At 38.9% G+C, this 16,993-nt stretch overlaps 1 protein-coding gene across 2 annotated transcripts; it reads left to right on the top strand.

Annotated features, from left to right (window-relative positions):
- The first annotated feature begins 585 nt into the window (after window positions 1-585).
- On the top strand, window positions 586-16,642 carry LOC122648053. Of its 2 annotated transcripts, none has more exons than XM_043841323.1 (2): window positions 586-590; window positions 14,611-16,642. In XM_043841323.1, exon 2 carries the CDS (start codon window positions 14,627-14,629, stop codon window positions 16,616-16,618), a length of 1,992 nt encoding a protein of 663 aa, XP_043697258.1. In that variant the 5' UTR covers window positions 586-590; window positions 14,611-14,626; the 3' UTR covers window positions 16,619-16,642. The 2 variants fall into 2 exon arrangements, with proteins under 2 accessions (XP_043697258.1, XP_043697257.1); XM_043841322.1 differs by lacking the exon at window positions 586-590 and adding an exon at window positions 14,514-14,525 and having other exon boundaries at window positions 14,599-16,642.
- The last annotated feature ends 351 nt before the right edge of the window (window positions 16,643-16,993 follow it).

Below are 16,993 nucleotides of genomic sequence, written 5' to 3'. Positions count from 1 at the left end.
AATTACGCAAAGCACAAACCATATATAACTAAATACTCTACAACTTTTAATCTAAGCTTATAACATTTATTCTATCGCATTTTTGGACAATCCAATCAAGACAAAAAGGCCAATTATAAAAATTTCAATCTAATGAAGGCAATCATTTGGAGCCTTTAATCGAAGGATAGAATTTTGGGATCAATATGATCATTTGGCTGCTACCGGTCAAAGGTATGGATTATTCTAAGTACCACCATCGCTGAGCAAAGACACATATTGACAAACTTCTCCAATTGCATCTTTTATTTTGTGGGTGAGGGAAGGGTTTGGAAATTGCGAGGTGGGGTATTCCTGAACCTCAATCCATGGCCACTAGATTAATCTTTTTAACTCCAAAACCCGCATTTAGATCCCAAACATGTAGATTAGGCCTGCATAACTAAGGTTATAGTGATTAGAAATGAATTTCATCAACACGAAAAACGTGATCATCTAATTCACCTTAAATTTAACTTCCAGAACAATAATCAAGTAAAAGCTCACGAGAAATGTAATAGAGCATCATACTCGAAAAACAGTAATGAGAGAGTAAGACAGAGAGAGAGAGAGTACCTTAGTGGGATGGCGAAAGAGGGGACAGAGAGCGAGAGAGAAATAGAAAGAGCCGAGGCTCGAGGAAGTCGCAGTATGGCGGTGGTCCTTCACAAGAGGTGGTCCTTCATGTACCTTTATAGTCCTTATGAACAAAATAATAGAGGTGAAGAAGAGGATGGCGGGTCCTTCATAGTGCTTCACTCCAGAGGGTGACAACGACTTATGCACGAACAGAGGAAGAGATGAAGAAGATGATGGCACGGGTGAAAACGACGTTGTTCTTCTTTCAAACCTAGCAGGAGGAAGAAGAAAAGAAGAGTAAAGTGGGAAAGATGATGGATTAGGGATTAGGAGAAGGGTAATTTGGACTTTTACCTTTTTATGACTTGTCGACATCATCCATTCACCCATTTTCTATAGCGGAATGAGTTTTTCGTCCGGTTTTTGGGTCCGTAAGTAAGGTTTTAGTTCTGGGGGCTATAAGATGTGGTCAACAAACCTCGGGGGTCTACTAGATGTTTACTTATTAATGTATTAGGGGTAGAATGGTAATTTTTCCTAGTGGAACCCACACCAAACTGTATTCGGAGCCGCCTGTTTGCCGGCATACTCGGACCCACCATTATGGCCTATTAAGGCTTAAATCATAACTTAAAAATTTGAATTAAGTAAATAATTATTTTTAAAATTTGTTTTGAGAAACACATTTCCTAAAACTGATTCTACCTAACCCAAACCAAACACTCCCTTAGTAGGGTCTTACTATAAATATAAGACTTAGCTTTTATTCACTTCATTTCCTATCTAAGGCTAATAAACGAATTCAGCTTAGGAGAAAGAAGAGAAAAGAGAAGGAGGAAGAAGAGAAGAGAAGGAAAGCTAGGGTTTGATCATTTGGAACTTGGGATTTCACTTGGAGCTTGGAATTGGGGCTGCCACCATCATCTCTACCCAAATTTAGGTAGATAACCCAACCCCAACTCGATTTCTCAATCTCTTCTCGATTTCTTGCTGAATTCTTCTTGGGTTTGTAATTCATTTAAGCCCAAACCTAAGGGATTCGATAATTGATGGTATAATCCCAAAATTGGAGCGTGGAAATAGCTTGGTAGGTCACCAAAGCCATGCTGAAAAGTCAATCTCTTCCTTTTTTTCTTGGTTTCACTAGGTTCATAACCCATACCAGCCCTAGCATAAGAAACCCTAAGTTAGGGTTGTTAAGTTGACCCTAAACCCTAACTTAATTTGACCAACCTACCATTCAAGGTCATCACCCAACCCATTAGAACCCTAATCCTTTTAGTTCCATACATACCTGCCCATTTACTCATAAAACTCGTAAATTTCCTTTAATCCTTTCTAGGTTTCAACCATTGCATGGATGCAACATGCAAGTGGGTCATTTTAGACCCAAGACTATACCCTTATATAGCCCTAATTCAATTTGGGTGATGGAGACCTATGCAAGGTTTAATCCGCAAAAACAATACCTAAAACAGCCACTAGTTTGGCCACCGGATTCAGCCAGCTCTGAATCCGATTCTACCCACAGACCTAGTTTTGATTCTTGTATGCTTGGGGCTTTTACTCAGGGCTATGTTAGACCTAATACATGATGTATAATGTTTATATAGGCTATAATATCATCAAGTGGTGGGGTAGTTTGAGTGCATTGGAGCTTCATTTGGCTAGGATATTTCTCAATACGGGTAAGGGGATTTGACTTAATTTCGAGTGTGTTTGTTGGATTAATTTCGTTTGTTAATGTTTGCCATGTCATGCAACATATTATCATACTGTTCATATAGTTTTATATCTTTTTCCTTCTTTGTATTAGATGATGCATGTTACTAGGATGCATTACATGATGCATATGCATAAAAATTACTTATGTTCTTGAATTGATGTTGTTATTATTATTGTTGAATAGAAATAAAATACTCTCTTATTTGATAATGATTCATATGCCATCATGAAAGTATGCATATGGTTAGGACTGGCATGAACCCAATGCTACGACCCTTGCCAATAGGGGTGAGGTGTTGGATAACCTGTGGCAGGTCTGAATGGTACATACCAGAATGCCATTCACTATCCTAGCTCTGAAGGGTATATACCAGAATGGGAACAAACAGTAGGGTTATCATTGGGGGTTCGTTGGGGTTTGATGAGTTCATTCCAGAACTGGCGGGTCCCCACCGTAGTAGAGTGGTATTTTTGGGAAGATCGATGAGTTCATTCCGTGACTGAGAATATCATACCTATTACAGTAGCATTTATACCTCATGAGACCTAGAATTGATGCTAGGAGCATTCTAAGTTTTAGGTCATGCATCATGGACTATATGCACATGTTTGCATGTTTCCCTTGCTGGGCTCAGTGGAGCTCACCCCGTTGGTACCTTTTCTTTTTCAGATAGTGCTGCTGGTTCTAAGAAACCAGATGATAGTTTTATTTCTACTTCGGACTTTCACACCAATGAGGGTCGAATGCGGTGCGAGGAGTTTGAAGTTCATGAAGCGTCCTGTGGATGTGATGTTTGCGCGTTCGCGTGATTGGCCCGATGGAGCAGTGCTATTACTTTTTGTATTTATAAATTTCTTTTGTGTAGTATACTTGAATCTTCGTTGTACTTTTGTTGGGAAGTATCTTGTGAGAACATTATCACCGTAATACAAAGTTCAATTAATATACATATCTAGTTATCACTTGATTTCTTTATTTATTGTTGTTATTATTACTGCTTATTTCTCTTCCGCTGCGATGATTTACTGTGTTTGATGAACTATAAATGGGAGTACTGCACTTATAATCCTGGAGGATTGTTTGGGTGCCAGTTAGCATCCGGTCACACCTTGCCCTTACTAACCGGGCGGGGTGACAACAGCGAGCCACGATCGTGTGTAGGCAAGGCGTGCATGCTGTGGGCACTTAGCGACGTAGTAGTAGCCAACGGCCCGCGGCCACCGTGGGCTATGTGCTGCCCTAACCCTATGAATCATAATTTGTTTTAATTTTTTTTTATTTCATGTAATCTCTCTCTTTATTTTGGGATTTTTGGTGAAAGAAGATGGGATTGAAAGGGAATCTCCAAATCTCCTCTTTTATTTCCCCATATCTTTTCCAAGTTCAATAGGAATTTTTTTTGGTCCCATTCAAGAAGAGAGTGATTTTTCTTGTTATGAGTGCAAGTCATTTGTTCTTTAGACTTTGATCGTTTGGGATGATGCACATTAACAATAAAGATATTAACAAGAAAAGAGAAAGAAAGATTTTAAGTGAAAGAAGTGTGATCTTTCTTCTCATCCCTAAATTTTTAATTATTGATTGGGAATTTTTTAAAATGATATCAATCAATTGATATGTTAATAATACGCTCCATTGGCGGTATTGACCTAACATGACTTGGTCCATTAGGGATGGATGGTTTGTCTCCACCTAAATAATCCATGAGCTGAATTTGTATTTTTATGGGATGGAGATTTCTTTAGTACTTGTGTAGGGGACATTCTTTTTGTATGTGCATTAGAGTTAATATTCGAATGTGATGCAAAGTGCAGCGTTTCCTAGTAGTCATGTAGTTGGAATTTGAGATGTAACAATGTTAGTTGTATTTAATTTTTAAATTTTTTGAGAAGTCATGTAAAGAAGAGCCTCCATGCTGCGTGTTGCGTTCTTAGATTAATTTGACGTGTTACTTTAAGTACCAAAATTGGGGTTCCTTGAATGGAATCCTTGCGCACTAGTTGTAGGACGCATTTTTTTATGTGGTTTGGAGATGCCTATTCTTCCATTTTTTTCATTCAAAATCGGTTAAAATCATATGCCTATAATCCACACAAAGTGAGATTTGGCTACTAAATTTAGTGAAGTTCTTGGTCTCAGCGTGTGGAATATGAGACCATTAATTTTAATCAGGGTTTCTTGAATGAATCCCAAACGTTTACTAAACATTCCCTTGTACATGTTGAATGTAGTGGTGGTCACCAAGACTGTTGTTGCTGACGTTACCAAAAGGGACAAGTTGGATGGATCTAACTATGACATGTGGTACCGCAAGAGAAGTCAAGAGAGAGAGAGAGAGAGAGAGTTCAACGATCTTCATTGATGTATACAATTCTCCACTGCAGCTTTGTGAAACCCTAGGGTTGAAGGAGATCGAGTTTAGAGAGGGAATATGGAGAGAAGTCGAGAGATTGAGAGAGTTTATGAGACAATGTTATGTTTTCCAGGCAAATCTCCTAAATGCCTCTGATCCACTTATGTTAAAATTCATTTCATCATATTTGGCAGAATCGATTCTCAAATGAGAGAAACGTCATGTTGGTATTTCTCAAATAGACCCAAAATTGATTCTAGTGTCCAGTCCATTTAAAAAACAAAGTAGAAAAAGCAATCGGATGATGCCATAACAGATTTTTTTCTAATTTTTATTAAAAATAGACAGGGCTGATGTTCTCGTCATGCCGCTTGTGCAGCTTGCGCCTAGACACATGGGCTGGGTATTCCAACCATTCAGGGGGTAGGATGGTCATTTTGCCCACCCTCATGTGTTCAGGCGCAGCTGCGCTCCCGGCACGAGAAACATTTGGCCAATAGAAAAATAGAAGAATCAATATTTCAGAGTGGAGTGCATTTCAGTAGGAATGTTTTCCCTTTGGATAGGGCTTCCCTCTGTTCTGTGATTGGTATCAAGGAAATGTCAAAGGATTCTATCTACTTGAGGACTAAACTGTTTCATGACAAGTCCAAAGTAAAAGAACTTGATGGTGTGGTGCAGAGAATTCAAAACAAACTTTCTTTATGGAAATCTAGGTTTCTTTCTTATGCAAGGCGAAGTGTCTTAATACAATCAGTTCTTGCCTCTACTCCTGCTGATCTGATGAATTGTTTTGAATTTCTTCTTAAAATTTGTCGAAGTATTGATTCTATTTGTTTAAATTTCTAACTTGGTAACTGTGGCTCAAAAAAAAAAAAAAAACCCACTCTTATTGCTTGGGATAAGATGTGTGTTCCAAAATCTAATGGGGGCCTTGGCTTCCGTAAGGCTGAAAATCACAATAAGGCCTTACTGATGAAGCTGGGTTGGCGATTACTAACTGATCACTCATCCCTCTGGACTCGTGTCCTTAGAGTCCGTTATTTTCCCCACATCATCCTTTTTTTATCCTAAAATAGTTTCAAAAAAGGTTCCTGGACATGGAATAGTATTAATCATATTATTCCTTCATTCAAAAAGATTTTAATCAGAAAGATTGGGAATGGTATGGTAGTTCTACCTTTTTTTTGGATTGATCCTTGGATCGATCCCTTCTCTTCCTAAGTATTCTATACCGTCATCGATAGATACTTGAAGCCATACAGACAAAATTGACAAATTTATCTTTAACTCTGTGTGGAACCCTAGACTCCTTGATGCTACACTTCCAAAGAAAGTCTCTTTCCATATTCATAAAATTAATTTGTCAGATTCTGATGATAGATGATGGTGTACTTTGGCCAAGAATGGTATTTTTAGTACTAAACTTGCTGCTAGACCTTTGACTTGTTTAACCCCTAGTCATAAAATTTATCTTTCCACCTGGTGGAAATTCTTTTGGAAGCTTAAGTTACATCCTAACTTTAAATCTTTTTTATGGCGTGTGTTAAATGCAAGACTTCCAATCAAGGAAACTTCTCTCTAAATTGTTAGATTAAATCGATCCGAATAGGGATAAAATCCCAAAAGTCAAGATCTCCATAGGGCGTTCAAGAACACAATCAAATAAATAATAGAAAACAGGGATAGAACCACCAACCTTGTTTCGGATCCATGATGACGATGATCGTAGCGAAAAATAAAGACCAAAGATCTAGGCGCTTCCCCTCTATTCCCAAAGTAACTGGCTTGATGAGAATACAGAATGCAATGGATGATTAACACTGAATATCTCCCTCTTTGACTAGAATGCACTCCTCAATAGCAATTGAGAATTAGAAGTTTTAATAATAGGTAGAGGGGGGACCTAGCTCTCTTTATATAGTAATCCTTATAGGGTCTGACTCATCACAGTTCCAATAGAAATCTATCTGCCTACACTAAAGCCAGTCCACATAAGATTCCTAATATAACTCAATGACCCCCTTAATTAGACCAATACCATAATTAGCCTGAGTGTCATTTTATTTAATATTAGGCCATAATAGGAAATATAGAATTATATTCCATATATAATTATAATATTCTCTCACTTGGACTTATATTAAATCACACATTTTTAAAGAGATTTAAAATAGTTTTAACCAAAACAAATCATAGGCTAACAACCCTTTAAGAAAAACTTTATGTGCACCTTTTAAAACAAATTGGTCTAGAGGTCGTATTAGAAATCAATCCTGTCCCATAGAGTTTTAGACACCGAATCATGGCGGTAACTATATCTATGATCAAGCGACACAGAGCCTTTCATGGTCACGAGAGCCCTCAACTCTACTAACATGGATGTAATGTGGTAGTGTGGCAACGAGATAATACTCACATAGTGATTCCTTATGTATTATCCATTTGTCGATCCAAAATTTCTCTTCTTTAAGTGGCACATGACTCACTAGAGAAATAATCTTTATGATTCCAACGAATCTATATGTCTCATCAGAAATAATTTGACTTATACTTTATGTGTCACAAAACATACCTTTAGGCTAATAACTTAATACCCTAGCCTTACTTAAGGTTAACACATTCCTTAAGACTATAAAACCAGAAACATATATATCATGTCAATAAATAAAACACCCATGTGTTTAAAAGAAACTGCACGCAATGACAACTCATATATACAAACAAAAGTTTACCATAAGGTAAAAATACAGATGAAAAGAAATTTTAAATTACAATGAAGCAAAATAAAACAAACTCCCACTAACCAATCGTATCCCATGATGCAACAAAGCCCATGCTCATGACATGTCTCTCAAAAACACAAGGGCGAAGACCTTTGGTTAGGGGATCTGCAACCATATCATTTGTACCGATATGCTCCACTGTAATGTCACCTTTCTTTACTGTCTCCTTTATGGTCAAATACTTGACCTCCATGTGTTTAGACCCTCTAAGACCTTTATTGTTGTTTATAACCAACACAGTAGAGCTGTTATCACAGTATATCTGGATGGATCTATCCACAAAAGCTACAATGGTCAACTCCTTTATAAGATTCTTGAGCCAAATAGCCTGAGTAGTAGCCCCTTAGCATGCTACAAACTCTGCCTGCATAGTCGAAGTGGTCACCAATGTTTCCTTTTTACTCTTCCATGATACTGCCCCTCCTGCCATCAAGAAAACATAACCTGATGTGGATTTCCTGTCATCCTCACAGCCAACAAAGTCAAAGTCTGTATACCCCATTAGCTTGAGTTCAGAAACGTGTCTGTAAGTTAGCATATAATCTTTTGTCCCCTTTAAGTACCTCAATATTTTTTTGGCAGCAACCCAGTGGCTAAGACCAGGATCTGACTGATACCTGCCAAGAAGTCCCGTCATAAAAGCAATATCCGGTCTGGTACAGACCTGAGCATACATGATACTACCAAGTGCGCTAGCATAAGGCACCTTCTTCATTTCATCCCTCTTAGCTTCATTTTTCGGGCACTGTGTTGAACTCAGTTTGTCACCCTTGAGAACAGGAACATTCCCAAGTTTGCAATCCAGCATACTGAACCTCTCCAGAACACGATCAACATAAGCCCTCTGAGAAAAGAAAGACTTAATATACGACGAGAACGATCCCTATAAATCTTAATGCCAAGAACAAAAGAAGCCTCACCAAGGTCCTTCATGTCAAATTTCCTAGATAATAGTTGCTTTGTATTATGTAACATCCCTAGGTCACTTTCAAGCGAGGATGTCATCCACATAAAGAATGTGAAAGCAATTTGCTCCCACTAACCTTGTGATATATACACTGATCCACTTTGTTTTCCACAAAACCAAATGAAATCACAACACTGTCAAACTTCAGATACCACTGCCTAGAAGCTTGTTTGAGACCGTAGATAAACTTCTTAAGTCTATACATAAGATGATCCAGATCATCCACTCAAAACCCTCGAGGTGAACCATATAGACTTCCTCATCAAGATTGCCATTGAGAAAGACGGTTTTAACAGCCATCTGATGCAGCTCCATATCAAAATGAGCTACCAATGTCATGATCACCCTGAAAGAATCCTTCGAAGAGACTGGAGAAAAAGTCCCGTTATAGTCTACTCCCTCTCTCTGAGTGAATCCCTTGGCTATCAGTCTGGCTTTAAACTTCTCAACTTTTTCTTTGGAATCCCTTTTGGTTTTATATACCCATTTGCAACCAATGGGCTTACAACCTTTAGGTAAATCAACAAGCTCCCAGACATCAATATGTTTCATCGATTGTATTTCATCTCTCATCGCATCTAACCACAAATCTGACTGAGGACTAGAAATAGCACCTGAATAAGTAACCGGATCAATCACATAACCAATGTCATAGTAATGTTCTCCCAGATAGACCTCATAGATAGATGATATAACTGACTTTCTCTCCCTGATGGATCTCTGTAATGGTGCCACCACTGCCTCAACCTGAATCTAAGGAATCTCAACTAGAACTGCATCAATGATAGGATCCTCAACCGCATCCTGAATAAGAGGAATCTCATTAGGTGCTACATGAATGTCAGGGACCATATCAATATCAGGCTCCTAAACTCCAGCAGGTGTAACCAATGGTGCAGTATGCCCCACATCCGTCTGAATTGGTAGAAGAATAGGTACTGATGTACCAACCATGTGACTATCTTGAACAGTCTGAGAACAATCATTCTTTTCGGCCACATCAAATTCTAGAAACTTCGCTGTCTGTAACTCCACAATCCTAGTGCCTCCGCAGGGATTATAAAATTTATATCCCTTTGAATAATCTGGGTAGCTGACAAAGTAGCAACGAGTAGTCTTAGGATCCAACTTATTTAAAATCGGATTATACAACTTCACTTCTGCAAGGCACCCCCAAACTCTAAGATGGTATAAACTGGGTTTACGGTCGGTCCACAACTCAAAAGGTGTAAGAGGAGTGGCTTTAGTAGGTACACGGTTAAGAATTTAAAGAGCAGTTTTCAAGGCTTCACCCCATAAGAACTTAGGTAAATTTATCCTACTAACCATACTCCTCACCATGTCCATAAGGGTGTGGTTACGCTTTTCGGTGACCCCATTTTATTCAGGACTTCTTGGCATAGTAAATTGACTAACTATTCCAGAGTCTTCAAGGTATTTGACAAACGAGCCCTTAAGCTGTCCAGCATCGCCATGTCTACCATAATACTCACCCCCATGATCAGATCTAACAATTTTAATAACTTTTCTTAACTGTTTCTCAACTTCAGTCCTAAAAATCTTAAACTTGTCAAGCGATTCAGACTTTTCTTTAATTAAGTACAGGAATCCATATCGGGAATAGTCATCTGTAAAAGTGATGAAATAAAAATTTCTACACAATGTGGCTGAATAGGGACCACTGATGTCAGTGTGAATGACCTCCAACAGGTCAGAACTACGGACTGCAGTTTTGTTCTTTATTTTGGTCATCTTTCCCTTACAACAGTCTACATAAGTTTCTAGATCACTTTCGAGAGTAGGTAGGTTATCAGACTTTATCAGCTTTTCCACTCTTGCCTTAGAAATATGACCTAGCCTCTTATGCCACAATGTGAAAGACCGTTCTTTAGGTAAGGTTCTTTTGAAAACAACGCTTTCAACATTATAGGAGACGTAGATATCATTGGGAGACAAACACAATCTGTACAATCCATTGGACATAAGGTAGGAGCCAACTTTACTTGAATTAAAAAGCAAATTAACCATACTATTCTTTATTTCAAAATGATAACCACTAATATCCAAAACTGAAACCGAAATTAAATTTTGCCTGAAGGACGGTACATAAAAAGTGTTCTTTAAAGTCAAATTAAAACCAGAATCTAATAATAAAATGACATCTCCCACGAACTCTATGTCAGAATGTCCATCGTTTCCTACGATCAGCCTTGATTCATCCTTGTTTGGCCTCCTCCGATTTATGAACCCCTGTATGGTAAAAGCAACATGGTTAGTTGCACCGCTATCTAGCCACCAAGAACTAGATGGGACTTCTGATAGATTGGATTCATAAACAAAAGCCAAAGAATCATTACCTGATGGCTGCTTAGGCTTGAGTAACCAAGCTTTGTAATTGTCGCAGTCCTTCTTTATGTGACCCTTCTTCTTACAAAAGAAGCAGCTATCACTCTCTTTTTTCAAAGAGTCTTTCTTGGGTCCCAAATTGTTAGTCTAATCGGACTGTTTATTGACAGACTTATGAGTATGGTTGTTAGACTTTTTACTCTTACTGACTTTGGAAGTAAACAGGCCAGCAGGCTTTTTATCTTTCTTCGATTTCTCTTCCTCAGAAACAATCCTAGAAATTAGATCATTAATACTCCAGACTCCATCTTGGAAAATGTAGTTAGTTTGAATGATGCCAAATTCAGAAGGTAGGGTATTTAGGGCTTGATGGACAATTAGGGCATCTGAAAGAGGAATGTTCAAGGCCTTGAGTTTAGTTTGGTAATCAACCATCGTAATAATGTAATCCCTAACACCCCCAGAACCATCATATTTCATATTAAATAATCCTTGCAGAAGTGTCCCAATCTCAGTATTCGATGAAACTTTATATCTCTTGGAAATTGCATCTAGCAATTCCCTGGCAGTACATTGGTCAGGCATACCATTTTTTAGGTATTCCGGTATCGACCTCTTTATAGACAGTATACTGAGTCGATTACTCTTTTGCCATGCAACATGCACAGACTTTTCATCATTAGTACTATCAGCAGTTAGATCCATTGGTTTATCCATAACAAGGGACGTGTGCACATCTGCCATTTCCATAGCAAACATAATGTCTTCTTTCCACTTCTTAAAGTTTGACCCAGTGAGAATCTCAATAGTGACCCCATGTTATTGTTGACAGAAAAAGTGACTGAAAATTTAAACAATGAACAGTATAATAATCAGCATGATGCAAGTATAGCTTGAAACCTTATAAGCTAATGAAAATTTTACACACATCATTGTGAAAACACCTTTGGACTGAATTCCCAACATGTAATTGTAAAAATTCCTACATACCAATGGCCATGGGAATACAACTCAACTTTTAAAATCCACCACCTTTGGGTGTGCAGAATTCTAGGGTTAGCCTATTCACATGCATACTGTATATGTACCCCTTCAAGTACCAATACATGACCACCACCTTTGGGTGTATGACCACACATCAAAGTTGAAGGACATATTACAACTGTATGAGACCGGTGTTTCACAAATCCAACAAAGAAGGTCGCTTTGGCGACTGGATCCTGTCGAACCCATGGAACCCTCTCTTGGGATTTTTCAAAATTACTTACATCCTTAAACAATTTGTGTTATTTTATAATTTATGATAAGGGGCTTAAATGTCATAAAACTAACATAAAAAACCAATAATTTTGTTCATCAAGGTAGGTATTCCAGCAAGTCAGAAATTGGTTTGATTCCCAATGGAACGAACCGATAAATTCTACAAAAGGGCATGCATCAAAAGAATACCAAAATTATTTAAAATATGCATATCTGATCAAAACAGAGGGTGCCACTGTATAGAGCATAGAAAAACAGAGCGAACGCAAAAAATGGGACCCCAAACGGAGTCTCGTAGCCCCCAGAAAGCCCGGTCAAAGTTTTAGGCCAAAAGCGGTTGACTTTACTGGTTTGACCGGTCCGCATGGTCAAACTGGTTCAGTCAAACCAAAGTCAAATCCGGACCAAACCCGGTCAATCAAACTAGTCCAACCGGTCCGAGTCAACTCAGCAAGGTCAAAAAATTGAGTTAACGGGTCGACCCGACCCGACGGCGCATGTTAGCATCACTTTGAATTAGTACTAGGCGCGCGATAGCAAAACCCTCAAATTTCCTTTTTTTTTTTTTTTAAAAATCCAGCCGAAGAGTGAGATCCACTCGTCGCTGCCGCCGGTGGCGATCCACCCATCAAAATGCTCAGAATCCTGAGCTCTACCACCCTATGTCCTCTGTTTCGATTTTCGCTGGAGAAAAAATCCGGCAGAAAACCAGTGTCCGTACGGGTTTTGCCAAAATTTGAAAAAACCTTAAAAAACTTGATTCGAATTGAAAAAATTTTGATTCCCTTAGCAATATCTATTATTTTGAATCCATATAGGTTCAAGAACGGATCCATGGAGTCTCTGATACCACATGTTAGATTAAATCGATCCGAATAGGGACAAAATCCCAAAAGTCAGGATCTCCATAGGGCGTTCAAGAACACAATCAAATAAATAATAGAAAACAGGGATAGAACCACCAACCTTGTTTCGCATCCATGATGATGATGATCGCAGCGAAAAAATAAAGACCAAAGATCTAGGCGCTTCCCCTCTATTCCCAAAGTAATTAGTTTGATGAGAATATCGAATGCAAGGGATGATTAACACTGAATATCTCTCTCTCTGACTAGAATGCACTCCTCAATAGCAATTGAGAATTAGAAGTTGTAATAATGGGTAGAGGGGGGACCTAGCTCTCTTTATATAGTAATCCTTATAGGGTCTGACTTATCACAGTCCCAATAGGAATCTATCTGTCCACACTAAAGCCAGTCCACATAGGATTCCTAATATAACTCAATGATCCCCTTAATTAAACCAATACCATAATTAGCTTGAGTTTCACTTTATTTAATATTAGTCCATAATAGGGAATATGAAATTATATTCCATATATAATTTTAACACAAATGACTTTCGATTGACCCCTATTGTGCTCTTTGTGGAAATTGTGTGGAATCATACTGACACATATTTCTTTCATGTCATTGGATTAAACATATTTTGGTTGCTGGTCTTTTGGGATTGAGAATTGAGTATTTGTCTCATTCCTCTCTGGAAAACTTTTGCCTCTCCTTTCCATTTAAGTTTAATTTGGATAAACAATCTTTAACTTGGTTCTTTGAGGTATTTATTATTACTTGTTACTTTATATGGTCGGTTCGAAACAAAGTTGTTTATGGACCAGAGAAGCCGATCCAGTATGGGTTGTGAAAAAGATTGAAAGTTGGATATCGATTTGGGGTTATCCCCTCCTCCCCTCATTCTCTTCCCAGGATGTATATTCTCCAAGCGAGGAGGTTGTTCCATTGGCTACTCTTTCTCATTTGCCTATCTTCAATTTCCCTGTTTTAATTTGTGCGGGATACCGGATCTTGAGTAGTTATAATGGATGGTCTTACATTTTTTTCTTTCTAAATGGCCATTTTATTTTGTTTACTGCAGGATCAATCGAAACTTCTTGTCCTTTGGAGCCATAACTATTTTGTATCCATACTGGTCTCGAGCATGCTCAACGTTTAAGGTTGAAGATGAAAGAAGTGTGGTGCTCGAATTGACAGATCACTGATTTTCTTCCATCTTCAATTACAAAGCCTTGGCCATGACTGCTCTTACATTATTTTTTGGATATTAACTTTGTAGGGTAGGATTTGAGCTTTGACGGTATGGGGGATCCATTCTATTCGCTAGTGGTGTCTAACTTAGCTAAAGAGGCTCAAGAAACAAACAATACTTATGTTTATCCATCTTTTTATCATAAAAAAAACATATATATTTTAGAACGTTGCCATACACCCTTGAGTTCAACGACTCTTGAGTCTTGACACCTTGATTTCAACGACTGCTCTAAGTAATCAGGGATGGGTTATTGCCACCCGGCGCAAGTTAGTGAAAATGTAGGGTAGAATCAAAGACAAATGCCGTTACCTGACAGTCACAGTGAGAAGCGATGGCATTTTTCGTAACAAAGAGCTTTGAAAGGGGTGAAGGCATTTTAGTTGCAGATCTCGTTTGTTCTTTTTGTCCTTTTCCAATTCAAAATCCCGTTTTGCAGATCTCAAAGGCATTTGCAGTTGCGGAGAAAACAAAGGGGACGAGTGAGAGAAATGAGTAGAGTGTCAAAGTTAGTGAAGAAGAGCTGTAATGGATCGGAAGGGTTCGAGTTAAAGAGCGAGCGTAAGAAGAAACCTAGTTCTCGGAATCCATTGAAGGACCTAAACAGCATCAACAGCAGCAGTTCTTCTCTGTCGATTGAGGCTCCAAGAGGTTGTTTAAGCTTCGTCCTTTCAAACTCTTCTTCCAAAACCCCTCTGCATAGACCCAAAAATCTCCCCCAAACCCCTAAATCAGCCCCAAATCCTGGCCATTCACACTGCAGACCCAAACCCCCAACTAAACAACTACCCTGCGGCGGGGCTATTTCAGGAAATCTAGAGAAACCCAAGAGAACCTCATGTCTGTATCAGTGGCAAAACAATAAAAAGCGTAGCTTTCGAGCAAATCGACATTCAAAACCCTCACCACATTTTGAGGGCAATGGATCCTGTGTCAATGAATTGGTTTCTGGGGTATGTTTGAAGGAAGAGGCTTTGAAAGAGAAAGAGCCAGTTGAGACAGCTGAGTCTTCTGAACCAAGATTGTTGAGTCCTGAAGTAGATTTAAAGGAAGAAGGAACTCCTGTGAATAAGTTGGCACAGGGGTCTGGTTTGGATTCTACCCCTGGTAAGGATATAGAAGAAGAAAACTCAACAGCAACCAACACGACACCCCCTGTTCAGGCTTCAATATCTCCAGAGATCCAATGTGAGTCATTTGTGGTTTCAACACCTACTTGTTTTGGAGCTGGTCATGTTCTTTCTGGGGTAACTGACAAGAGGAAATGTAGGCCTAGAGGGTTCCTCACTGTAGGAGATGATACGGTGTTTTGTAAAGATGGGGCTTTTGATGGCCTTGATAATAGTAATGATGCGGGGCATCTCAATATTTCTAGGGTTTCTTTGGTTCCTGTACCTGCTGAAGCTTCAGTGCAATGGTTCTTGCCCCCCTGTGATGAGGAGGGAGAGGATCACAAGGGCAGTTCTAGAAAAAGCTCACCTGAATCTGGGAGGTTTCTGGGATTTTCCTCAATCCATTCCCCGTCTTCATCTTGCTCTCGTCATGGGTTTTCTTCGGATATTTGTAGTATCAGTAACAATGCAAGTACTGCTACAACTACAACTATCTATGGTAGAGGGAAGAGGAGACCTTCATTGGTTTCTCCAATTGGTTGTTCTTCATCATGTACGCCTGTGCCTTCTTCTACTACATCTAATCACAAGGATGGTTTACCGCCAGAAGAGAGAAGATACCGGTATGATATAGGAAGAGAGAATTCTCCATTCTCTTGGGACTCTTTGGGTAGTGGAAATGTGATGTGTACACCAGAGTCAGATTCAAGCCCAGATATTATTCGGTTTGGATTGTCTTGGTTGGACGGGGACAATCATCAAGAGCATCAACTTGAACTTAATTCGGTGGTGGACTGTTTGCACAACACACATTTGTCTCCCCAAAGTCAATCATCAATGTGGGGTGTTGCTGATGTTCCACCACTGCCTGCTTCGAGTGCCCGCTTCTCATACCCAGCTACACCTTTAAATTCTGTTGATGGGGCCCAAATTCAGAAGCCTTTGAATGATTTGGAAGGAGACTTTTCATGCTCCAGCATTGAGAATGTCTCACAGTCACAGATGCGGATATCATGGAGAGATGGATTAGTCAGTCGTGTCTTCGAGATGGAAGAATCAAATTGCTGCTGCGGGTTCTCCTATGAAGAACAAGAAGCAGCAGTCAGTTGTTGTGGTAATGGTCAGATAAAATCTGATCTTAATCATGAAGTTAGTCAGATCGCTAGAGATAATCTAGCATTAAATGATTGTTTTAAGCCTCTTGAATCTGCATATGAGGAACCTGCTATTGATGGGGAAGACAAAGTAAAGATCCCTCCTGAGAGATCCAGTGTGTGTGCAGAGTCCATAAGCACTGAGGGAGGTGGATTGGTTACATCAAATGACTCGGATTGGTTGTTGTGTTTCAAAAACCAGTTATTTGAGGTATGATCTTTATCATATTTTAATCTCTTTCCTATAATTCTGTCTAAACTATGCTAGAAAGAGTTTTTCGATGTGTGATTAAGAGTGTCTAAAGACCACCTCTTTAATCTTTAAATGTTGCTGGTGTACTTAATCCAATTAATATTCTATTTTCACTCCGCATTCTCAAGGGAAGGGGAATTTTGTGGAATGCGTCTATTATAATTTAATCTGTTTTATATCATTCTGTCTAACCTAGGCTAGAGAGGAACTTTTTTTGGATGGGTGATTGAGAATTACTGTCGCAAGACTACTATTTTTATCTGTACTTGTTTAATGTTGCCACTCTACTTAATCAAATTTGGATTTCTATTCTTGCTCACCACTCAGGAAGAGGGAGAA

The sequence above is a fragment of the Telopea speciosissima genome, unplaced genomic scaffold, assembly GCF_018873765.1.
Source record: "Telopea speciosissima isolate NSW1024214 ecotype Mountain lineage unplaced genomic scaffold, Tspe_v1 Tspe_v1.0403, whole genome shotgun sequence".
Classification (NCBI taxonomy): Eukaryota; Viridiplantae; Streptophyta; class Magnoliopsida; order Proteales; family Proteaceae; genus Telopea; species Telopea speciosissima.
The sequence above is the reverse complement of the archived record's forward strand: the minus strand, read 5'-3'. Positions and strand labels throughout refer to the sequence as shown.